Raw genomic sequence first — 25,670 nt, 5'->3', positions numbered from 1 at the left:
TGCAATGCCGAGACATGATTGTAAAAACCGAGGCATCCCAACCCTGAGACGATTAATTACTGATGATCTTTTGAGGTCTGCTTTGCTAGAATTTGATGGCTGAGTGTTAGTGGCTTTGTTATGCTTACAGATGTCTCCTTATGGTTTATTCCTTGCAAGATGGCTAACTTTTACTGTGACCACCCCGACACTGCATTTGCCTCCATAGCAAAGCTGCTGGAAGAGAACTTTGACTTCGGAAAGAAGCGACTCTTGGTAAGTGCCTGCTGGTTGGATGGGTATAAAGATCCTTACTCCAGGCAGGAATGTAGACCGCTTATTTATTTTGCAAACTCTCGATAGAATGTGTCATAGCAAATTGTTAGATATTAATTTTAATTGTAGCCAATGACTGGATGTTTTCTTTGGAAATCAACCCTGGCTCCCAAACCGGATATTCATCCAAGTAATACTATTATTGTAAAAGTAACGCCTTAATGAAAGCTTTGACTGAGTGTTATTAATGAGTGATGAGTGTCCTATATCTGCTGTGCCAATATCTTTTACTGTCGGCTAAGCATATATGTGATTGCCCCATATATTCATTAAACATTGCTAAAGACTTCTGTTTTGGGTACAGTCACTGTTCAATATGGCCAGGTTTCTAATCTATATGTGGCTTCAACTCTATACCACAGAGCTGTGTGGCACAGATTAGGGGCCCCTTAACTAAGGGACCCCTAATCAATGCCACACTGCTTGGTAGTAGTTTTCTTATACAGGTCATAGCGAGTAGTATGCAAATCATACGTGAGGGGACCAAAGTGGCGGGGAGGCTCTTTGGCGTCAGAATTGTTTGTGAGGTATGCCCTTGCGTAAAAAAGGCATGTAAGATTCCAGCTCAAAGAATTCCTCAAATGACATCTGTAGTCCTGCAGTCAGCATTCCTAGATTCAGCACACATTGAGTTTCACAGACTACAAAAGATATTTTCTAGGCAGGAGTCCTGTAACCGAAATTGTGTGAAAGCTGTAAGAATTTACGTGATATACCGGGAAACCAATAATCACAATTTTGATTACAGTACAGCAAAAAAAATTATATAAAACTATTTAAATTTAATAAATAAAATTGTATCGGGGCCTTCTTCTAGCCTAACTTGCCAAAAAGCCTATGTTAGTGGACCCATTCACCAATGTTATCGGACAATCTGCACTCTTAAGTATTTTTCAGTCTTTACGAAGATACTCTATAGACCTTGTCCACTTGAAAATGAGGACCTTGACGCTTTGGTGCCTGCATTTACTCCCTCCCTAAACCCCCCCCCCCCCCCCACCCCTACTCCCCCCTACCAAAGCTTTTTCTCCTCTTAACATCCAGGCCTTGAAGCAGGAGCATGAACTCTTAAAGGAGCACAGCTTCCAGCCTGATGTTTCCAGTTCAGTGAGGCCTAATACTAGTGCTTGAAGCTCATTCTGTTAACACTTGAGCTAAGCATCCTGTGGATGGACTGCAAGATTTAGTAGAACCTCAATACAGGTAGCCCAAGCTTCTTTGTTTAGTTTTCATTCTGGAGTACACAGCTCATCTGTGTATTGTGTATATGCGCACTTGCTGTTCCCTTTCCTTACCCCTGCGGTCTCTGACTCTTTAATCACTCACCCTTCCCAAATCTCGGGCTTATTTGCAGTGAGCTCGACACTAAAATGTCTTGCGATTCCATATCTGCGTTACGTCTTTGCTAGTCGCTAATCTGGAGTCTCTCAAACAGACTTTGAGCACACCCTGTCCAATCTATGTGATCCACTCTGACTATTGCCCGTGAGTGGTAATTGTGTAAAGCACTTACCTGTGCATCCACCCATGTATGCGACATACATGTCCCAGGCTTCTTACTCTAGTGAGGGGGGGGCAGAAGGTGGTCAGCGAGAGATCGATTGACAAGAGAAAACCAGACATGACCACAGTCGGCAGGCTGTTTCTGGGCAGCGCAGAGCGTTGCATGTAGAAGGTTCCCAGTCTGGTCTCTTCATCCGCTGATGCCCGTCGGATGCTGGGTTGCATGTTTGTTCCGCCTTTAGAACACGGAACATGGTCTCTGGATGAGATACTGTTCCAAGGCTAGTGGAACCTGCAATGTGCTTCACACTCTCGTAAAGGGCCACTACTATGTGAATAAGTCACTCTGTCCCCGTAGGGTACTGTTTACACAACCCATGTGCTCACATTTGTGCCACATCTAGACAACACACAATCAGGTGAAGGACCACAGTTATTGGGTACTAAGTGAGTTTTTCTTGGACAGTTACAATAACTTCTCAGGGGGGCACATTAAAAAGGTAGGCACCTCAAGGGATGCTGCTGCTACAGCCCGTCTCTCTTAGCCTGGCGAGAGGAGTGGAGCCCCCCTCTCAGTTGCTTGCCGTACCCTGAGGATCTTCACGCATTCAGTAGTGTAGCTCCCTCGGCAGAGACTAGTGGCCTCCTCTGGAGAAAAATGGGAAGGGTCGGCTACTAAAAAAGGGCATGATAATAGAGTGGGAACTTTTCATCAGGGTGCATTGGACCCGATGATGAAGCATGCCACCACTAGGGTGAGTGAGGGTTTCCTGAAAAAATCAAGTATTTTTTCTTGAAAGTTGGTCCAGTCCTTTGACCAAGTACATCTGGCCTCTTACTTTACGTGCTATACTCACTTCTTGAACGCCACACAGACGGACACTCTTCTTTTGTTTATTTATTTAGTTAATGGATGTCTTTCTTACTCTAGTGGAAACAACGTGAGGATGCTGTCCAAGCTGGGCGCCTGCTGAAGGCCTTGGATGGATTCCAGCAGCGGAGGTGAGTGAACCTTAACTTCTCATTTTATAGTTTACCGTTTCATTAAGAATCCTACAAGCAGCATATTTCTTTTGGGCCCAGAAAGAAACACATCCTGTCTTTAGTCATGAAGACTGGCGTGGCTTTTACTTAGATTTTTGGCTTTTCTATTAAGGTAAGTAAATGTGTCTTAATCATTTTATATAAGAACCATCTTCCACTCTTAGTCAAAGGATCCGCTTGTAGTTAGTGTTGTGAGACAATTTGTTTCTTGACTTACTACCGTTGTCATTACTGTTCCAATATGCAAGCTTTCTGTAGTAGGCTGGAAGTAGGGCGGTGAGGCTGCAGCATGTACATTGCTGCGGCGTGCAGACAGTGGTAGTGGTGGGGTGTGATCATCTGACGCAAATTATGCAGAGTCAGCAAAGTGTGTAAGGTTCGTGCAGGGGTGCGCCTCACGAGAATTTTTTAAATAATTCCTTGCAAAATTGTGACTTTAAAACTGCGTTTCACAAATGAATTTTCTAAAAAGCCATAGGTGTAAAATTCCCACTGACCAGTCACTCAGAAAGTAATCAACGTGTTTGTAATACATAAAAGTTCCAGTTAAAAAAACTAAAAGCACTGGCAACAGTAAAGTGTTTTTTTTGTTGGTTTTTTTTACGCAGCTGTACTAAACCCATAATGAAGAAAACATTTTAGCCTGCAAAAAAAAAGACAGATTTGGTACAAGATTACTTTGTTGAACGCAAACTCTAGAGTTAGCTGTATCCTCAAAAAAGAGCATTGTGAAAAGAAGTCAGTAGATGTCGCCTTTGTAAGTGTCTAACCTGAAAGGCACACACTGCTAAATATCATCGAGTGCTTAGTTTTGAGAGAGGGACATTATTTTTATTGTATGTTTACAAAAAACCCAATGTACAAACATATCTTTACTGGCGAATAAATACAACACCAAACCAAAAACATGTTTTCATGACCCCAAAGTAAAACAAATGAACAGAGTGAATAACCGTGTCTTTAAGACAGACTGAGGCATAAAAACAATATTAACTTCATAAACAAAACAAGTCATAAATGAGCACTTAAGATGTAATTGTGTTAGCACACATTATAGACCACACGTTGGCTATACATTACAAGATCTACAGACTAACAAACTTACTACTTAATGCCACATTACCAAAACTTAATGCCATGTGAAACAGCCCTACCCAGCAAAGGCAACTCATGAAAATACATTAAATCCCCTGGCTGAAAGGAGCTCGTTTTGTGTTTGTACTTCTTCCCCTCCTTCTTCACACTCCTCAGAAGATGTGGCAGCAGCAATACAAAGTGCAAGCTTTCCGCTGTACCTTCCCAACTAAACTAAATTAGAAAGCAAAAAGCAATGGTGGAGAATGACATCCTGGCCATATGGGTCCATTAAGATGTACCCAACAATCTGAGCCCCACAGCGAGCTCATGTTTTCTCCTTTGGTACATCCTTTACATTTTTGCTGGCCTCACAACCTCACAAACTCCCCCTGACTCTCGAACTACTGACTCTTTCCCCCGACCATAACCTCTCCATCCCTTGAACTCTCTCCTCCTTCTTTGCCTATCTCTGGAGAATGTCTCCTTTCAGTGACGCACACCATAGGTTTGTGCCCTTTATATCTTTCGTCCCTCTTTTCTTGACTTTCTCTACACCTCTTGCCCCATACGATTCCCCACATAATTCTCATTTGTTTCATTGTTACCTTTGTCCCTCTGGTCACCAAATTCCCTGTTCATCCCATTCTATTCTTTCTGTGGCCATTTCCTGGCACTTCTCGTTTCCCCGTCTACCCGACCCTTCCACCTTAATTTTTTCACTCGGCACCTACCTTTTTTTCTGATGCTTCCCAATCCACCTGTTTTGTCCATAGCGCGCCCTATCTACAACCCTTTCCCAACTTCCCCCCTTATCTTCAGGTGTGGCACCACGTCCCCCTTTTTTCTGGCTTGGCTCTGGCATCACTACCTGTCTTGTCTTCCTGCTACCCAGCCTCAGCGCTTCCAGTGATTTATTATTTTTTTTTTCCAGCTGAAGCCCTGTACCCTGATCCTGGGCCAGAGCCCTTCTGCCCTTCTCAGTTTCTCTAGATAATCCCAACCGCTTGTCCAGACTCCCCTGCCTCACTCACCCTATATTGTCTTGCTCTATTTTCTTCACACTATTTTCTCCTGAAATCCCAATGTCCACACTTCCTGTGACTCTGTCTCCTCTGCAAATTGCCCTTGATTTTAAAACATCAATTCACACTCTCTTCTACTGTCCACATTCTTCCGTATCCTTTCCATATGGCGACCACACCATTCGAGCGTTTACTGAAACAACATGCTGTGACAATGTTTAGAATCCTGACCAATTAAGATAAGTGTGGTAAATTTATATTGGTTTCATAGTATGGCTTAGTATTTACCGGTTTCCATGTTCCTCATTTATTACCTTTGATCATTCCATATCTTTGCAGCTGTCCATGGACATACAAAAGTTTAAGGCTAAGTCGGCTTTCCTACCAGGCCCGTGATTGGCTATATGAGATTCCTCTGGCTACCTTGGTCAAACGGATCGAAGAGGAGATGTCAGCTCTGTGGGGCGGTCTGCAGTTCAATGAGGCGTACACGGGTGGGGCCCTGGTCTACGTGCCGTGGGAGAAAAGTCGTCGGTCGCAGAAAGGTTGCCTTATCTACCCAGGAGGAGGGGCCATGAACCTTCTCAGTATCCTTCAGACTACTCTTTGCTTCACTTGGCGAAGGGGCTACAAGAGAATGCAGGTGTAGTTGATTCAAAACAATGTTGGCACACCTCTTCCCCTCAACCCATTTCCCTTCCCTGTTCTTGTCAGACGATTTCTCTTCCTCTGAAATCGAACACTGTTTGTCTTCACGGTCAGTTCCCTTTTTAACTTTGGCATATTCTCCTCGATCATCTGAAGCCTGTGTGTTATTGACCTTAAGGATTCATGTCAGATATTTTATATATGATTGCACGAACACGGTTCTTTTTGTCATAGCATTGTTGGAGCTCAGTGAACAACACAGTGTATAGTGACCTGAGAAGAAATTAAATTGGTAATGGGACTGTAGCACACTTGGGTACTACGACTGCGCTTTGACAGGAGTATGTCGTTTCCGTAGGTACTAAGGAGCACAAGCATCATTCTAAATACTGGTCGCAAACCTTTGCGACCGGTATTTTTGCATTTGGGTTGCATCAACCCAAATGCAAAATCGCAATTTAAGCAATCGCAAAAGTGCAATACTTGATGAAAAAAAAAATGGTGATTTCGCAAATAGGAATTGCAAATAACCACCAATTCAAAGTTGATGGTAATATGCAAAAACTTTGAAAAATGCACAAAAGTGCCCTTGAGGCATATGTGTGTGTGCAACATGTGGTCTCAGGCGTGCATCAGGGTGTCTTTGTGGCACCCTTGAAATAGTATGCGCAATTTGCGAGTGCCTATCTAGTACTCGCTAATTGCGCATACAATTCCCATTTAATGAATGGGAAGCTATTCCTTAATTGAGAATCGCAATTTGCAATTCGCAATTAAGGAATATGTAGAAATCGCAAACACATTTGCGATACCTACATGCATTGGCAATTGCGATTCCTTAATAATCGCAATTATGGAATCACAATTGCACACAATGATGCATGTGCCCCTTAGTATGTGAAACACAAGAAGCAATGGTTTGAGTACTTAAGGCCAGCCACTGGTAATGACCAGGGCCACACTACAGTCAAGTGTTTTAATACAAAATACGTACAGGCTGGAACCTACCCTAAGGCTGGGCTGCCCCCTATGTAAATTAGCCTGCCCTAGAGCAGCATTGATTCCTAGGCCACCTCCCATCTGTCTGTACAGTTCTGAATGACTGAATGAATTCAAGCTCAATGTCCGGATTCCTCCTTTCTTGGGGACTTAATAAGAGTTTGTAATGGTTTGCCTTTTCATACTTGTCTGATGCTTCGAGAAAGCTTATTAGTGCTCACCGATAGTGCTAAGTAGATTTGCTGGTGTAGTCTTGTTAAATCCACCTTCGTTTGCATCCTTAATGGAAAATATTATCCAGATTTTCAAGATATTCTGTGTGGTAAAGAGAAGATTTTGAGACCTGTTGTAAAGCACAAACCGATCCAGGCAGAGCTTAATGGCAGAATTTTACAGATCACTGCCTGCGGCGTGGAAGAAAATGGTAAGTTAGGGTGTGGGTGCAGTGAGAGGGCAGAGGCTGATGAGAGCAAACACTGGCAGACAAGTAGCACTGTTCTGGCTTAGATGGTTTGACCCCATCATGCAATTCAGCTCATATCTGCTTTCTGACAGTAACATAATATGGAGACTTGATCTCCAGTGTCCCATTTATGTATGTGATGACTCTCCAGGTATGGTTACAGGATAAAGAACATGAGACTCCAGTGCCTGCCACTGTATAGCTTTTAAAACCTTCACTTACTCACTCATTACACCGCACACTCAGCAATCATACCAGCTCTGCAGTATTTCTGGCGTTGTAGCACACCCGGAACATATTCGGTGTCACTGTGGTGGGCCCGATAATGAAGCATGCCACCAACTAGGTTGGTGGGTGAGGGCTTCATGAACAAACCAAATGGTTTACTAGCACACGTACCTAATTGAATCTTCCTCTCACTACTTAGCTAGTCCTCTCTGTATATTGTATACCACTAGATATTGTATACCACTAGGTGGTAATACCATGCACAGAGTCAAGTGATTCCCCCAGAAATGTACAGGGCTCAATGCAAACTCAACGTGCTCTTTTTGTGGTAGTGTGGGAGAGAAGCCATAGGCCTAACACAGAGGAGTGTAAGACATTTGTTATGCACACAGTGATCAATAAGTGACTCACAAATCAAACAGGAGATTCACACTAATTTTAGAAAAATAAGCTTTGTTCAAGTTTTTTTTAAGGCCAAGATGTACGTTATAAGGTAAGTACATTTTTCAACAAAAAATACTTTTCGCTTTAAACAGTGGACACTTTATGCAATTTTCAAGCTTTGCAATGTTAATCTGAGTAAAACAAAAATGCAGTTTTACAGGTAAGTACATTGCTTACAGTTCCAGTCGTCAGGGGTTTAGATCAACACCGGGCAAGGTTCAGATGGGCACCAAAACTGCACCACCAGCGACACAGGCAGTCGGGTGTGGAGGTCAGATGTGGGATCGGAGCCCGATGTTAATCAATGGTGACTAGGGTTCTTCGAAGACCCGCTGCTCACAGGTGAGAAAAGGAGTATCAGGGGTCGATTTCCTGCTGGGTTTAAGAAAAGGTAAGTACAAGGGGGACCACAAGGAAGCACCAAACTTGCACCCTCAGAGGCGCATGGGCAGCTGGGTGCTGAGTGCCAACACAGCGTCGGGTGTCCAATGCAATTCAATAGGGCGATTGAGGTTGAAGAAGGGCAACTACTAAGTACAGATGCTAGGGTGCATAGGGGCACCGTCGGTCAGGATGCCCTAGGCCCAAGTGCTTCAGGTGCAGGTGTGTCCTTGGGTGTCAGAAATTCTTATCGGGCCGGATGCTGTCTGGTGAAGTCTTCGGATTGTGGCTGCAGGCGTCTTAGTGGAGTCCAGCAGGGTTCAGCCCACTGTGGACTCAGGTTCTGAAGCGCCGGGGAACCTTCACAGGACCGGTGGGCCACATAGACGCGGACTATGGATGTGGGTTGCAGAGTTGGACCTGGAGGTGAGTTTGTCGTTCTACCTGTCCTCCTAGGGCTTTGGAGGTCGCTGGGCCTGCAGGACGAGTCCTCTTTTTGTAGCAGAGGCTACAGGCAGCAGACATGCTGACAGGGCTGGCGCAGAGTCAGTCACTGGTCCTTCTCTCATGCTGGGGCAGCTCTTAGGTGTCTGGGGTACTTGGGTCATCGTAGATCTAGTTTCAGGGTCTGGGGGGAGCCATCTAAATACAAAATTTAGAGGCATTTTAAGGGAGTGACCGGTAGAGCCGATGGGCACCTTATCTGGGATGTCTACACCCTCAATTATGCCAACCTCCTGTGGGGGGGTGGGGGAGGTGGCTATAGTCCTAGCCCTGATTGGAGGAGTCTGAGGATTGGAGGACTGAAAGATGTGCTTCATCTCGCCTCCCCCATCTTAGGGGTGGAGTTGGCAGAGATGGGCACACCCCCTATTCTTCCTAGGTTTTCCCGTCCTAAGTGGGATTCTTTACCGGGTGCTGCCATCTGCTGCTAGCAGCAGAGGCTTGGGGTCGAATTACAAGGGCAGTAGGCCTATGAAGCTTCATTCTCGAGGAAACCTCTTCCCAGGATGAGACTTACCTATATTTTGTCTGCACCAGGTCATACATGCTGCAGTGGCACTCTGCACGTCCTAGCTGAGGGGTCCCTAGGGGACCTGCTTCAGTCCCAATGCCCGAGGTACCCAGGTACCATTTATTAGGAGCTTACAGGGGCATTAAGGGCCAATTGTGGAATAGTTTTAGGGAAGAATCGCTGGCACAGGGGACCTGTTTGGCGCGACCCCAGTGCACTACAATTAAAACCACATCAAATAGCAGCCAAAAATTGGGGGCTAACCATGAATGTAAAAAAAATGTAAATGTTGTATACATGCAAAGCGCACAGCTGCCCACACCGCGGGCGTCCCGGTGCTGTATACCGCTGGGGTCCTGGCTTTCCCTGTGAGATGGTCCCTTCTGGCCACCCCCAAGGTGAGACCAGGCATCCCCGGCGTTGAAGAAGCCGTTGTGAAGATTAAGCAAGCTATTGCCCAGAGTTGCAGAGTGGAGCCCAAGGTTAGAGAAGGCGCCGAGGCAAGAATTATCAAGACCGCGGACATTTTGACCCAAGACCCTGGCGCGTTGGGAATCAAACCCTGGTCCCGGGCCGATCTCAGCTTCCGGGTCTGCCACCTCTAACCATTGAGCCACACTTCTCAACCATGTCAAAAGAGGCACTTTCTGACACAAAGGAGTGCTAGCCATATTGTATGCTGATCTGCTTGAATCTTAATATAGAGGAGTTTGTGTGATTAAAATCACCCAGAAGTGCCTGAAGCAGGTTCTGCACATTTTTTTTTAGTTCATTTATATTTGCTTCTTTTTCTGAACGCTAACAGAAGAAATTAAAAGCACATTTAGCTGTAGGCAAACACATTTCAAACAAGCAAGGATTGAGAAAACAAAATAAATACTAGATTGGGTGCCTGCTACAGCCCTTGGGGGGGGACTGGTGAGTGCGCATTCACCCTGCATGACTGGTGAGTGCCGCTGCGCCTCTGCTTGGCTTCCCAGCACGCAGTACTGGAATCACAAGGTCTCCACGTGCTGAGCCCATGGCAGTCGGGCAGCGCTGTAACTTTAAAGCAAGGGTATAGCTCTTGTAGTGACAGCAGGCTGAGCTGCTTAAAAGAAGTTACACCAAAGCTGATGAGCACAGTACTTGGCCGATGGGAGACAGGAAATAATATGCTACAGCCAATAGAAATGAATGAAATGTAAGTGGCAAGCACCCAAACCAATGAAAAGCGAGGGCGAGATGTAAGCACCTTTTTAAAATTTATATTAAAGCCAATAGATTTTACAAGCACAGCGCAAGCAGTGTGCAGGCGAAACCTAAAAAGGAAGGTCTTCGAGTGTTTCCTAAAACTAAATTCCAACTGGTTCTTTCTGTGCTCCAAACAGAGGGCATTCCAAACTTTGGGGGATAAGTTGGTAAAGGAGCACCCACCACACTTTGCCGCCTTAATCCTTGGGACGAAAAGCAGCTTTTCCCAGGAATCGTAGTGATCTCCTGGGATTGTAGGGACTCAACAATGGCTGTATCCGCTGCATGCCCTTCATATGCATAGCTTGATGCGCAAGGCAACTGGCCTTACATTGGATTCTCTTATGCACTGGTTGCGAATGCAGTGCTGCTAAGGCCAATGTGACCGACTGATACTTTGAGATATTTAAAAGAATCAGAGCTGCAGAATTTGGGATCACTTGAAGCCTTTTCACCACAGATTTGGGACTCCTAAAATACACAAAGTTTCCTTAGTCCAGGTGTGAAATCACCAGCCCTTGCATTACAACTTTCCGAGAGGAGCCCGGCAACCAACTTAGCAGTTGTCAAAGTGCCCTTAATTGACCAAAGCAACTTGATGAAAGTTTCCTAGCCTGGACCTTCATGCAAAGTTTGTTGTCAATCTAAAACCGGCCTAGTCTCTTGACCTCTGAGTTGGGAGAGGGATGCTCACCAAGATTGTCAGGCCAGCAAAATTCAATCCAGCGAGAAGGGTTATTGCCAACAACTAACCCTTGTGTTTTTCTCCGTTTCATTTTAGGTTGCTGGTGGACATCCAGTCTTTTATGTGTTTTGCACTGGTCTTTAGTTGGTTAGAAGCTTTTCCTATATGCAGGGTATGAGAAATGATAATCTGTGTGTCATCTGCATAAGACACCTGCGAAAGACCATGAGCCTGCACTATCTTTGCAAGTCGGAGAACATGTAAAGCGGGGCTTATAGAAGACCCCTTTAAGGTGTGGGTCGCAGAAAGCGAGGACTCTTCACACATTGGGAAGCTTCTGTTTAAGCCATTTAAGAGCCATCACTGAAATTCCAGCCTCCTCCAACCTTTGAATCCGAACAGGATCGGAGACTGTATCAAAGTCTGCGCTCAGATTCAATAAAATCATAGCCGCTGAGCCCCCTTGAACCAGAATTTTTCTTAATTCTGCGGTAGCTGCAAGGCAGTTTCTATATTGCTTCCAGGTCTAAAACCTGTTTGAGGTGGATGTGCGTCTCAAGGGATGAGGATAGGTGTTTGTTCACAAACTTCTCCAGGGCTGTAGTTGCCCCTGGCAGAAGAGCGATAGGCCTATAATTCTCAACATGTAAAGGATCAGCAGATAGTTTTTTCAGCAGGGGTCTCACAATTGCGTGATTCCATGCCAGCAGGACGGACACTCCCGCTCTCCAAAGAATAGTTTAAAATGTCTGTCACAATAGACAGAATTGCATTTCCCCCTTTCCTAAATATGTCTGGGGGAGCTGGGCCCTGTGGTGATCCTGATTTGATTGATTTTAAAATCTGTTCATTAGCCTCCTTCCTGATTACTGGAAAGGTCGTCCATTTTGTCTTTAGCTGTACTTTCTGCATGGGGATCTTGATTAGGCTGCAGTCTTTTGGCAGGGCATGAACGATATGATTTACCTTTTCTCAAAAATAGTTGGCAAACCTATTACAGCGAGCCTCCGAGGGAGGGGGTTCCGGACTTACTCCTGGCTGGCTTCATGAGATAATTCACCAACTTTAATAACTGTTTAGGCGAGTTTGGTGCATTGTCAATTGTTTTGCTGATATAGGTGACTCTAGCTTCTCTGATTGCATAGTGATTGTTCTTCATTGCTTTTTTGAAAATTAACTTGCTGGATCCATTATATTTTTTCCTTCATGTCCTGTACAATTATTTAGTTTTCCTTTATAGCTTCCCAAGCTCTGATGAGAATCCCCCCCAGGACAGCTAGTCCTCTGAAACCTCAGAGGTATGATGTCGTCCAGCGAGTTTAGTTGAGAGTCCTAGAACCTATTATAACTTTTTGTTGCATTCTTTCATACTTCATACTGTGCCTCTGCCCTCTTGCAGGATTTAATACTGTCTTGTAGTGCTGATTGCTTTTTTAATGTTAGTTTGAATTATTGTATATTTGACTGTGCTGTTACTTTGCTCTGTCTTCCTTTTGTTTCTCAACCATCCTTCTATCAAGTTTCATGTCGCTCTTGACCTATGTTTTTCCATGCTTGATTCTTCCTTGAAATTTGAGATTCACTCGAGTTTTGTATCCCATTTTCTCCCTATCTGTTTTCAGTTTTTGTTGGCTTGCGTTCAGATTATCATTGTGCAGCCTGGAAGCTTTCCGAACAGAAACATCCCACTCCATTACAGGTTGTGCAGACTGAGAACATCACCACTTGCATCAATGTCAGGTAAATTGTGTAAATTACTGTTTGATTCCAAGATACAAAGGGGCTTATTTACAAGGTCCGTGCGCTGCATATGCGTCTCTTTTAATAAGGGAAAAAGTGACGCACTGGTGGCGCACGGGGCTTGTTAATGAGCCCCTAAATCTATAGTTGCAGAAGAACCATTTTGCTCTCTCCAAGCCCAATGGACAGCTCCTTCATGATACAATTCAGGTGGCAATGGCAGGCAGAGCAGGAGACGAGTCACTGTCGTGATTTCAGTTGCGACTGAGAGCCCTGACTGCCTTAAAAGCAAGGCCTGATGATGGAGTCGGCTGGTGTTGAACACGGCTGCATAATCTTGGGTTTGTCAAAGTGGAGTTTATATGTTTCTCATCTCTGCCTTCCTTGCTGCTGAAAGTCTGTCCTGGCTGCTGGAATCCGGTATCCATTGGCAGAGGTTACTGACGGTGGCCGCCCTTGTCAGGCCTGCCCAGAGTGCGGAGCGCCGAGCATAAGCTGGTGGTTGCACTGGGGAGAATCAGTCGTCAGTTGAGTTAGAGCCATTTCCCAGGGAGATGACAGGAATGTGTGGAAGAGTGCACAGGTTGGTGCACGCCACATGGTATGCCAGATCTGAAAGGGAGTGGCAAGGCCTGTTTTGCAGAGCACAGAGAAAGTGAAGGATCTTCAAGCAGCCATATGCTCGGGCTGCCCTGTGATTATATTTGACACCCTGCTGCTGCAAGGTTCTGCCATGCTTTGCGCAGGAATTGCCGCCTGCTGAGCGGGCATTACCCTTTAGCATGGTACACATTGTATGTTAAAGTTTGGAACCTATACTGCAACCTCTTAGAAATTAGTGTTACAGATAGGTGATAATGTTGTAATTATTTGCATTAATGTTGACAGCATTGTGATGATGACAGTATTTACAAAAGGTCTCATGCCACTAATCATGAGTATATAATGAGCATTTCGTCATTGTCTCAGTGAAGAGGCCCACACATTCTGGATGGCTTTTTAGAGCAAAAGGCCGCCCAGAGTTCTTCCACCGACACTCACAGAATATCAAAAGGCTGAAAGTCTATTAAAAACTCACTTTCTGATGAAGTATTGTTGGACATGCGTAGCTTGTTCATTGTTTCAGGTATGCTCTTTTCTTGTAGCCCACACATCCCCGGGGAGCTAGTGGTCTGCACAGAAGGAGGGTCCATGTACTTGTGGAATGTGGAGCTCGGGTAAGAAGGCAACAACTTGAATTACGAAATTGTTCCCTCATTGTAACCCCCTAATCTGAAACCTTCTCGATTACATTCTCACACAACACAAGCACAAATAAAAAAACAAAAACAAAGCAGCAATTGCCCATTCCTCCAAACGGCGACATCTCTGGAACACGCAATCTAACTCCAAACAAATCTTTTTGGTGTTAGACCTCATGCCTGACACATTTTATTCAGTGTTGGTGACGCGTCTCTTTGTGTGCCCTCTCTACCACCATCACTCAGCTTTCCGTCTTGGTGGAGGGATGTTGTAGCTCTCGCAGCCGGTCACGGAGGATCATATAACCTCTAGTTGACGCAGCCCCTGTGGGGTCTAGCTCCATGGATGGGGTGTAACAGCCTCACAGTAAAAATCATGTTGCACCATGTGCTCCTTCTGTTTTCAGGGCAGTTAAGATGAATGTGGATGAAAGACTTCTGAGCATATGCTACTCACGCCAATGGGCCTCAGGCAGAAATGTCTTATCCTGGGCAGACGGTCAGGGCCCCCTCCTAGGTTCCCTCACATCTAAGGTCACTTTGCTTTGCTGTGGGAGGGAATGAAATTAACACTCATTAGTCTCTAGACTAGAAGAGCCTGTCATATTGTCACCAAGGTCTTCTTAGTGTCACTGATTCTCAGGAGTTGGCCTAACGGCAAGGGCGGTAGACCTAAAATCTGGAAAACTGGGTTGGAGTCTCGGCAATGACGCTGAACATCCTGTGATTCTGGGCAAATCACTTAATCTCCCCGTGCCTAACAAAAATGAATGTGTGCTCATGTAATTCAATTGGTGCTATTTAAAGCGCTCTGATACCCGATATCTTTGGGTCTAGTTCGCGCTATATAAAACTCTGTAAAAAAAAAAAGAAAAAAAACACCCAAGTGCCTTCTCCAGTCCCAGTCAATACTGTAAATTCAGACCATTCCACTGTGCCCACTGTATGCATGCTGTTTAAAAAAAATAACACGCTTTAAAAAAATTGTTTCTCTTGTTATGCTTGAAGTTACTCTCACAACATCTGTTACCTCTTATGTTTCTTTGCAGCCTGGATCGGGTGCGTCAGGACACAGATAATCTTTTCTTTAATGATCATTCCAAGTGGCGGTGGAGTGATTTCACTGCCCACCCTCGCATTATGACATACGTGGACAGGACCGGTTTGGAGATGACAGATGTTAGAGTAAGTGTGCCAGGAACTTTCATGTTGTAATATAAGTACAGCTACATTTTCTCTACGCCATAGAGCTGCCATTGAAGAAATTATTTATTTGACATTAATGTCCATGTACTGTTTTTAGGTCGAGCCTAGACAGTGCATGCGCTTTCAGGATGACCAGTAGTAGGGGGAAAAGGATTTGAAATGTACTTATGTCCCGCCTGCTGCCTTCCCACTGGTTCAATCCATCGTCGCTCTTGGCTGTGTTACTGTCCTTCACAAAACTTGTTTGCCAATGGGTAATCCTCCCTTTATGTCACTCCTTTTCGTTTTCGTTTCCGCCGGATGCAGCACTGCCTAAGTACTATATTGTTACGCTTTAGGTGTTGATGTCTTCGTCTGAGGACTTCTTTTCTTGTTTTTTCTTAACAGCGCTCTGCCAACGTGAGCCTTCCTTTTCCCCTGCAAGGCAGTGCTCATCTGACCCCCACTGATTTCTTCACACACGGCACCTCTTTCTGTGCGTGTGACTACTTCAGAAGTGAGCCTTCCTTTTCTTTTCCTCAGCTGAACGGCAAAGAGCAGTCAGTCATGGAAGTGACCCTTGCTCTGATCCTGAAGATCTGATGTTAATCAGTAACATTTCTGATTGACAAAGGCGCACATGTCTCGTGATCTGGTCATTCGGGACGCCTCCCCTCTAAAGATGCTGCCACTGCAGCTGTTGAAGTTTCCCTGCCAGTATTCACCTCTCACGCCCCCTAGCTCTCAATCTAGGAACTCACATATCAGCGATAGCACATGAGAGAGAGCGGTTCCGTCTTTTTGAATGAAGCTTGTGTTTTTTGTGCTGTGCCGAAGCTACTATTAAACACGTGTCAGTGTCTGGGAGCATCAATGTTTGTCATAGCATGGAGCCATGGAGCATGGGTAGTCGCCCTAGTTCCAATATGTTATGTTAGATAAATTTATGAAGCGCATGGCTGCCCCAACATCGGGTCGTCCCAGCACTAGTGGACCAGGGAGACGAGAACATGAGAAACTTAAGTGGAGGAGAAACAGCAAGTTTTAGTTCATTTCCTGAAGGCCCAATGATGTTGTGTGCTCCGCATAGCAAGAGCGGAGGCATTCCACAAGGCGGGGGCCAATGCCTTAAAGGAGCCCACCTGCTCTTTGTCAGCGCATGCTTGGAATACTGGCCAAATGCATATTGGCCGAGCGCAGAGCCCGTCCTTGGACATATGGAGAGCAAAGCCCTCGCAGAATTTGAGGGGTTCGGCCATGTAGGATCTTATGCATAATACAGAGAGTTTAAACTGGACTCTCTGTTCAATCCGCAGCCAGTGCAGACGGCGGAGAAGGTGGGAGGTATGGCAATGCTTCGAAGGGCAAAAAGAATGCGCGCTGTTGCATTCTGAACCCGTCGGAGTCTTTTGGTGACGGTTTTATTAACTCCAAGTAGGAGCCCATTACAATAGTCCAGACGGGACAGCATGTATAAGCACCAGCAGCTGCCTGGTGTGTCCGTCAAAGGCTGTGTTTTTCCTGCGCACTGTCAATGACACGTAATTCTCTGCAGTTCTGTGAAGAATCGACCTGCCTTAACTGCGTGTCTAATTTGACCAAACGACCCTTAAAACGTACTGATTGCTTCACACTATGAGCTGTGTTTGTAGGCCCAGACGGCAAGTGCTTCAGGTTTCTGTGTTTGACTTCTGGTTCAACAGTTCCACTCTGGGAGTTTCACTCTGCCTGTGGAATGAGTACCGTTTGGATTGTGTAACAACACGCACCCACATTCCCTCACGAAGCCATACCCTTTGGGCTGACTTTGTGTTCTACATATACATGCCGGGGTTTATCCTGGTGTCACTGTGAGTAGTAGGTGAGAAGGGGCGGTGAGGTAGGCAGCAGCAGCAGAGGAGAGGGGCCACCCTGGCTGTGTAGACACACCCTTCCCAGTTAACACATAATTGGTGGCCCCCAAACTTACATTCTAGCTAGGCAAGTTTGGGCTAATAGCCAACATTTGCTACAGCTCTCATCGGACCCGTACTTGCGTGGCCTTTCTCCCTCCAGGTCCAAGTATGTCTGTCCCATTCCTTACACCGCCGACCGCTACACCCTCATCTCCTAGCAAATCACATCCAACTTAATTTGTAAAATAGTAAGTGCCAGGGCCCGTGTTCTTTTGACTGCTCCTGGCTGTGTGCTTCTGGTTCTGATCCTCACCCCTCTCCCTAAAGGTTAGCAAGAGCACGTCACTTGAGGGAACAATATATCGCTTAGCAGTGCCAGTTCACAGAGGCATTTTGTAGCAGGCACCGATAGTATCTCTGGAAAACACCAGATCACAAGCATCTGCAATGCAATTGGTTTTGCATTTACGCAAGTTTGAGCTATTGGCATTTTAAATGACAATGACTTTTAGTTATGCTTTGGTTTTAAAAACATAAATAAAAGGCATTGTCATTTACAATGCCAATAGGTCAAAGTAGCGTAAATACAAAACCAACACATAAACACAAATTTTGTCATTTACAATGCCAATAGCTCTAACTTTTGCCAAGGCGAGACCGTTGCATTGCAAATGCTTGTTTAGTTATTCTTTCTCTCTTCTGAATTGAATTGATTAGATATTTTGACATTTCTTGCAGTGTCTTTTAATCCTAGTATATTCTCTGGTGAGTATGTTGTGTTTGACACTACACGAATGACTATAATGGGGAAATTCGATGCATATTAGCTATTGAATATTGTTCATCTGACTTCTGTTTGGAGGGCCAAATAATCCAACCTTTTTCCCACATTGGTATCTGTCAGATTTGAAGTCAAGCTATTTTGATTCCGTTCCCGAACACTATTGCCTAACAGTTCTTCTCCGTATCAAAATAAGGAGAACATCTCTTTAGCCAGATCGATGATTTTCGTGTATTATTGAGAATTTTTGTGAGAATTTCTTCCTGTGACTCCACTCCTCCCTGTAGCCAGAAAATGAGGGTCAATGAATGTGTACTGCCTGTGCTGGACAGCAGGAACAGAATATGTCCTGCAGATGCGATCAATATTTTGACACTTGTGGCAGGTTAGGTTAACACGTCTCTAAGAGGCCATGGGTCAGTTTGCCCTTTGCACTAGTGACAAAAATCCACGTTGCCCTGGCCAGGATACATTTCCTAGTTCAGTTTTATGTTCCTGTTCCTTTTGCATCTAGTGGGTTCTTGTCTGTTTTAGTCTAGCTATCTCCTGATCTTTACGGATGTTCTTATTTTCCTTCTAGTTTAACATTTGTAAATGTTTTGCACTAAGTGTACGAAAGAGCTGTATGGTTTGTTTGCTCAACATGATCTGTTGCTTTTCTTGCTGTGTTTATTTGTTGTTCTTTGTGACCTTTTTATTACACTAAAAGGGAAGAAATCCAGAGGTGGGGGGTGGTGCAACCAGGCCTTTTTAGGTCGAGCCTAGACAGCGCATGCGCTGTCGGGTTGACCTGTAGTAGAGGAAAAGGATTTGAAATGGACTTATGTCCCGTCTGCTGCCTTCGCATTGGTTCAATCCATTGTCGCTCTTGGCTGTCTTGACTGTTACTGTCCTCCTGTTGGAGTTGGTCCATTTCCCCCCAAAATTTTTCGCTTTCCACCCCCTAATTTAGAATGTCTCCTCCATGGTTTAAAAAGTTGTATAGGCCATGTGTGGTATGAGATGCCCTGTGTAATGTGAAAATGTAACGCAATGGTGTGTGCACTTATTTTCCCCCATTGTAGTAATGCGCCCTGGTGAAATGTCGCATTTAAAATGGATGCCATGGCTATGTGTTGTGCAGCGGGTGCCTACCCCGCGTGATTGCGCCCTGCTGCCAATCTAAATCAAAGCGGGTGCCCACCCCGCGTTTGCCTGCTTCCCGAGTGAGTGCCTACCTCGCGTAGTGTGATTAATCACGGAGGGAGCCTACCCCTCGTTGCCGCCGGGGAAACACCGCTGCGGCCCGGGGTGCTGTTGCTGCCCTGCGCCGCCTGGAGGATACTTGGGCCCCCCGCGGCTGCCTCCACTGTCGTGGCGGCCCCCGGAGCCAACAGAGGGCCGCCGCCGAGTTCAGGAAGGCTGTGCTGGCCTGGGAAGGCAGTGTGGGGAGGCGTCACCTGATCAGGGAAGAGGCCGCGTCATTGGCCGCGCCCCCCGGAACGCCGCGCTGTCTTTGGCCACCCGGACGGGAAGCAAGAAGAGGCCGTTGGAAGATCCGGGTCCCAGGAGGGAACCCGGGTGAAGCCGAAGGAGGTGGCGGTGCGGGGCTCCCGGGTTCACGAGGGAGCCCTGTGTAGAACCAGGAGCCAGGCGGGAACCTACCCCGCACTGGCACAGCTACTCTGTAGACGCCCGGAGGAGACTGGAGGCCTGCCAGTGAGTTGGGCCTCTGAGGGGAGACGCAGGTGCTGATTCAGGGGCACCAGAGCCCCGCAGAGCCAGCGGCTGTCTGGAGGAAAGGGAGGGGGGCCTCGGGGCACATTGTCGGTGCCTACCCCCACCCCCTAATGCATTGGACCGCAATGAGTGGGGCGCAGCTGTGTGGTGGTTGGGGGTATGTGTCGGGGCACAGGGTCAGTGCCCGCCCCCGAGACCAGTGTTTGCTGTGGGGGAGGCCTTGAAGGATTACTGGGGCCATCCTGCCCCTGCTGGAGACTGTTGTTGGGCCCCGTTGGCCCCTGTTAAACTGAGGAAGGCCTAAAAGGAACTAAGGCCCCTGAACTGGGGCTTAACTGTAAATGCGGATTGGGTTGGGCTCACAGTGGCCCCTGGTTAGGGGAATGCTTTCTGCCAGCTGGGTCCCTGTCCTCGAGGTACCATATAAGTATCGGTACAGGTGCTGAAGTGTCCTATGCCATATGATTTTTGTTGACCCTGCTTAGGCCAATGCTGATGTATGCCCACAGAATGAAATGTTGATTGTTGTCTCAAGGAACCTTGTTGCATAGGCGTATCTGAAGATGTGGTACCGGAGTTTCCAAGTAATGGTCCTACCTAGATTTCATCCAAGGAAATGTTGTCTATTGCGCGGGCATGCCAAAAAGGCTGATGGCTAGTGTTCTTCCCCTCACATTTATATTGCTGATGTTCTAGGCCTATGGTGTACTTACCTGCCTGAGGTTATGCCCATGATGTTTAGGCCATGTTTAAGCGCACAGTGTTACCGGCCTAATGAGTTCATGCTAACTGAGGTTGCTTTGTGTTTTCTTCCCTACAGCCTGGAAACTAATGGACTTACCTTTTTCTTCTTTTTTCCCATTACACATGTAAATAATCCCCGCGTGTATATATTGCCCTGGCGCCAGTTGGCGCAACATTGTGATTACAGTGATTTTTGTTGCAGGTTGGAGACAATACAAGAGTCATTCTTTTTCATCCAAACCGGTGTTGTCTCTTTTGTGCAGTGCCTGGTGTGTCGTCTGTGGGTACTTCGTGGATGCTTCACACAGGTCCTCAGGAGTTTGGCCTGCCCGCTCTGCACCATGCTACCCCCGTAGAACTGGCTACCCCATTTCTAACATTGTTGGCGAGCGGTGGGATAGGACTTGTGTTTGCACAGTACTACAGCAGCCACGGGTTACACTGCAAAAAGAGCATTGAAGAGTAATCCCAGTTTTTCTTGGGGATTATTGTGTTTTGCTCATTATTATTTTGCTGATTGTTTCTTCCGGAAAAGTGTTTTTTTTTGGAATTGTGTCCCCTACTGTGGGTGGTGTGTCCTGGGTGTACCTTGTCAGGATGGGGTTCGTATACAATGAGGACTACCTGATGGAGTACACCGAGCAGGAAGTGTTGTATTTCTGCAGAGAAAGAGGGATACCCCTAGTAGGCAACACTCACAGGAAGTTTTTTCTCTGAGTCCCTCAAGAGGGGGAACCCTTAGAGCCTCTGTGGGGACCTGTCTGATTACCCCTCTGCGTATTTAAAGGGTGGATTTGGTGGAGACCAGAGGGAGGTCCATACCCTGGAGGGTGGTGACTTTGATGATGAGGAGGAAGAAATTGAGTCCCGCACTGGGTCCAGTCCTGGGAGCACTGCCCGATCCCTTTCCCTGTCCCCAGAAAAGTGGGTAGATAGGAGGGAAGAAAGGGAACATCAGCTGGCGCTGGAGAAGCTCAGGTTGGAACATGCCAAGGAATTAGCGCAGCTGAGGGTGGAAGAGGAGAGGCTAGAGACTGAGAAGGTGCTAGCACAGGCGAGGATGGCGGAGGCAAAGAGGTCCTTCGCCAGGGAGAGACTAGCTCAGGTGGGTAGGTTGTCCCCTGAGAGTGGTTTTTGTGGTCTGGATTCACCAGTGAGGGTGGGATACCGTGGTGGCAGCAAGAGTGGTTCCAGTGCAGGGAGTCCCACTCCCAGAGCCCAGGAGACTGGGCCTGATTCCCAGGAAGAGGGGGACGGATTAGTGTTCAGGGGCAGGGGGAAACTGTCCCACCAGTCCTGGGGGGAGTTTGAGGAGGAATGTGGGACTGCATTGGAGGATTGGGTGGTGAGTAGAGCAGTGGAGGATTGGGAAGGGCTGTGCCATGCAGTTATCAGGGAGCACATGCTAAAGAATTGTTTTCCAAAGCTGCGTCACCACTTGTTTCAGCGTGGGTTCTCAGACCCCAGGGAACTTGCACGGGAGGCAGACCTTTGGGTAAGTGCCAGAGAGTCTGAGAGGACATTCAGGAGTTATCCTGAAGGGGGTGGTGCAGGGATCTTCCAACCCGGCGGGAAAGGTGAGGAGTAGCCCAGCTAGGTCCCAGGATAGTGAGAGGGTTGTAGGGCCTCACATCCTATCTACAGGAAGGAGTGAGATGAGGTGTCCCGAGGTGCACCAACCGCAGTCACAGGGCCCGGAGAGTCCCATAAGGGGACCCCAGGTTGGGAGCCTACGCAGTCCTGGTGTGCCTTCCAGTGAAAGGGATCCCCTTGTGTCAGGAGAATCCAGAGCATCTGTAATCGGAGCACCAGAGGTTCGGGGGTCTCCTCAGTTGCAGGGTTTAGATCCTGGACTGGGGTTCCAGGTTCAGGGGTTGTCTGACCTAGAAGGTGGGGCACTTGTAATCGAGGTCCCTACCGGTTTGACTCCCAGGGGTACTTCTCCAGGTAGGAGGGTGCGGAACTCTGGGAGGGGGTGCGGAGGGAGGAAGGACTCTCCTCTGGCACCTGCCCAGCCACAGGGCGTAGATCCTGGGCTGGGGTGACCTGGGGGGTTTGACGTCTATAAACAGTGATCTCCCGGGTTTGACTCCCAGGGGTACTTGTCCTGGTGGGAGGGTGCGGAACTCTGGGAAGAGGTGCAGGGGGAGGGAGGACTCTCCCCTGTCACTGGGTTAGCTTAAGGGTTTAGATCCTGAGCTGGGATGCCAGGTTCAGGGGTTGCCTGACCTGGGGGGTGGGAGGTCTGTAATCAATGTCCCTCAGTAATGGACTTCCAGGGGTAATACTCCAGTTAAAAGGGTGCGGAACTCTGGGAGGGGGAGCAGGGAGAGCAGGGGGAGGGAGGACTCTCCCCTGTCACCAGTTCAACCTAAGGGTTTACACTCTAGGTTGGGGAATCAGTTTCAGGGTCAAGGCCCTGGACTGGGGAGAGAGTGGTGTTTTGAAGGTGTCTCGCATAGGAGGAGAGGGCGGAACCCCAGAAGGAGAGGTAGGGGGAGAAAAGCCTCGCCCCGGAGTGCTGGTCAGCCTGAGGGTCCGGACCCCAGGTGGGAGGACTAGTGGCAGTTCGGTAGGAGGAGAGTGGTAAAAGGGTACTACGGGCCTGGGGCTAAAGCCCCCCACTCTGTGACAGAGCAAGGGCCAGAGACTTCTGAATGGCCTAGAGGCCAGTCCTGGCCACATCCCACTAGAGCGCTTCAGTGGGGTGGTTTGGTTGGTGAAGGGAGGGTTAAGCGAGGGAACCATCCGGTTCCAGAGTGGACAAGAAACTGTAGGTGCTCCTGTAGTTACGGGCCTGCGTCCACCTTTTTCCACCCCAAGCAGGGAAGCCCATCAAGGCAATGATTGGTCTACCCTGGCTTTTGGCTGGGGGGGGGGGGGGGGGGGGGAGTTGTGTTGGACTTGGCCCATTTTCCCCAATTTTTTTTTGCTTTTCACCCCCCTAATTTAGGAGGTCTCCCCCATGGTAAAGAAAGTTGTATAGGCCATGTGTGGTATGAGATTCCCTGTGTAATGTGAAAATGTAACGCAATGGTGTGTGCACCTATTTTCCCTCTATTGTAGAAATGCGCCCTGTTGAAATGTTGCATTTAAAATGGATGCCATGGCTATGTGTTGTGCCACCTGACTGCAGTAGGTTAGCGGTCTAGTTGTTTAGTACTCAGCTATCCCAGCATTTGGAGGGAAAGCCTGGCACCCAGGGTGCTCTTCTTCTCCCACTGAGCCAGTTAGAACAAGTTCCCCAGAGAATTCTAGAAGCTTCTGGCACTGCCTGGTAGGTGGGGTGAGGGGCATATAAATAAGGGTGATGTGCCACCATGTGCTGAGAAAGAGCAGGGACAGGGACGTGAGGGGACCTGCTGCCAGGGGATACCGCAACTTGGGCCTGTGTGCTGGACCCTGCACCTTACTAAAACCCCTCCGCTGTCCCCAGGGCTAGTAGAAGCCCCACTGCAGGAGTTCAGGCTGCTGTGTAGGAGGAGGGCCACGCTATAGTGGAGGATGGTTAAGGCCTACCACCCTGTTTTGATGAGTTCCCACTAACTGCTGACCTGGCCCAGTAGTGCCTGCTGCTCTGCCCCTTGGCCCCTAAGGAAGGAGTACCAGCCTAGGTCCCTGAGGCTGCGGGGACCTTGCGCCACACGAGCGCTATATCTAAAAGCACCTGGAAAGGAAGGAGCACCTTGGACTGGACCCCCCAGGAGGTGAGAAGCGTGACCTTGGGGCCCCTAAGGCTTGCTGTGGGGACTGTCCACCCCCCTTGCGCTGTGCTACTGGAAGCGCTGCCTGTCAGGGCTGGGGAAGAAGTGCTGCCTGTTAAGCGCTATGCTGCAGAGTCCTACCGCGCTGTGTTGACAGAACTGTGCAACCCCGAAGCACTGTATGCTGGAGCGCTGTGACAAAAAAAGCCCTGAGCCTGTCAAGCGCTATACTGCTAGGCCAGGAGAACTGTTCTACTGAAAAGCGCCGCAGGAGCCTACCCTGCGTGATTGCGCCCTGCTGCCAATCTAAATCAAAGCTGGTGCCACACCGCGTTTGCCTGCTTCCCGAGCGAGTGCCTACCTCGCGTAGTGTGATTCATCACTGAGGGAGCCTACCCCTCGTCGCCGCTGGTTAATCACCGCCACGGCCCAGGGTGCTGGCGCTGCCCCGTGCAACCTGGAGGATACCTGGGCCACCCCGCGGCTGCCTCCACTGTCGCGGCAGCCCCCGGAGCCAAGAGAGGGCGGCTGCCGAGTTCAGGAAGGCCGTGCTAGGCCTGAGACGGCAGTGTGGGAGGCGTCATCTGATCAGGGAGGGGGCCGCGTCATTGGCTGCACCCCCCTGAACTCCGCGCTGTCATTGGCCGGGAAGCAAGAAGAGGCCGTCTGAAGCCCCGGGTCCCAGGAGGGAACCCGGGTAAAGCCGAAGGAGGTGGCGGTGTGGGGCACCTGGGGCCACGAGGGAGCCCCGTGTAGAACCAGGAGCCAGGCGGGAGCCTACCCTGCTCTGGCCCAGCCGCTCTGAAGACGCCCGCATGCCCGGAGGAGACCGGAGGCCTGCCAGTGAGTGGGGCCTCTGAGGGGCGACGCAGGTGCTGATTCAGGGGCACCAGAGCCCCGCAGAGCCAGCGGCTGTCTGGAGGAAACGGAGGGGGGGGGCCTCGAGGCACATTGTCGGTGCCTGCCCCCCCTCACCTACCGCATTGGACCGCTAGAGATGTCCGGAGCCCGCCCCAAGAGCCCCAGTGAGTGGGGCTCAGCTGTGTGGTGGTTGGGGGTGTGTGTCTGGGCACAGGGTCGGTGCCCGCCCCCGGGACCAGTGTTTGCTGCGGGGGAGGCTTTGAAGGATTACTGGGGCCACCCTGCCCCTGCTGAAGACTGTTGTCGGGCCCCGTTGGCCCCTGTTAAACTGAGGAAGGCCTAAAAAGAACTAAGGCCCCTGAACTGGGCCTTAACGGTAAATGCGGATTGGGTTGGGCTCACAGTGACCCCTGGTTAGGGGAATGCTTTCTGCCAGCTGGTTCCCTGTTCTTGAGGTACCATATAAGTAGCGGTACAGGTGCTGAATTGTCCTATGCCATATGATTTTTGTTGACCCTGCTTAGGCCAATGCTGATGTATGCCCACAGAATGAAATGTTGATTGGATTTCTCAAGGAACCTTGTTGCATAGGAAGACGTGGTACCGGAGTTTCCAAGTAATGGTCCTACCTAGATTTCATCCAAGGAAATGTTGTCTATTGCGCTGACATGCCCAAAGGCTGATGCCTAGTGTTCTTCCCCTCACATTTATATTGCTGATGTTCTAGGCCTATGGTGTACTTA

The 25,670-nt window shown here is 48.2% G+C and overlaps 1 protein-coding gene across 2 annotated transcripts in view; it reads left to right on the top strand.

Moving 5' to 3' along the window:
* TAF1C (TATA-box binding protein associated factor, RNA polymerase I subunit C) overlaps positions 1 to 25,670 on the top strand; it is a 161,492-nt gene that overhangs the window by 44,415 nt on the left and 91,407 nt on the right. For both annotated transcript variants that reach the window (XM_086960039.1, XM_086960040.1), the window contains exons 5-11: positions 160 to 255; positions 2,750 to 2,820; positions 5,301 to 5,548; positions 6,910 to 7,032; positions 12,680 to 12,797; positions 13,943 to 14,014; positions 15,088 to 15,223. In XM_086960039.1, the coding sequence (XP_086816165.1) occupies positions 160 to 255; positions 2,750 to 2,820; positions 5,301 to 5,548; positions 6,910 to 7,032; positions 12,680 to 12,797; positions 13,943 to 14,014; positions 15,088 to 15,223 (864 nt within the window). The remainder of the gene's footprint in view (positions 1 to 159; positions 256 to 2,749; positions 2,821 to 5,300; positions 5,549 to 6,909; positions 7,033 to 12,679; positions 12,798 to 13,942; positions 14,015 to 15,087; positions 15,224 to 25,670) is intronic.

This window comes from Lissotriton vulgaris, chromosome 3_1 (genome assembly GCF_964263255.1).
Source record: "Lissotriton vulgaris chromosome 3_1, aLisVul1.2, whole genome shotgun sequence".
Taxonomy (NCBI): Eukaryota; Metazoa; Chordata; class Amphibia; order Caudata; family Salamandridae; genus Lissotriton; species Lissotriton vulgaris.
This window is presented reverse-complemented; position numbering and strand designations above follow the sequence as displayed.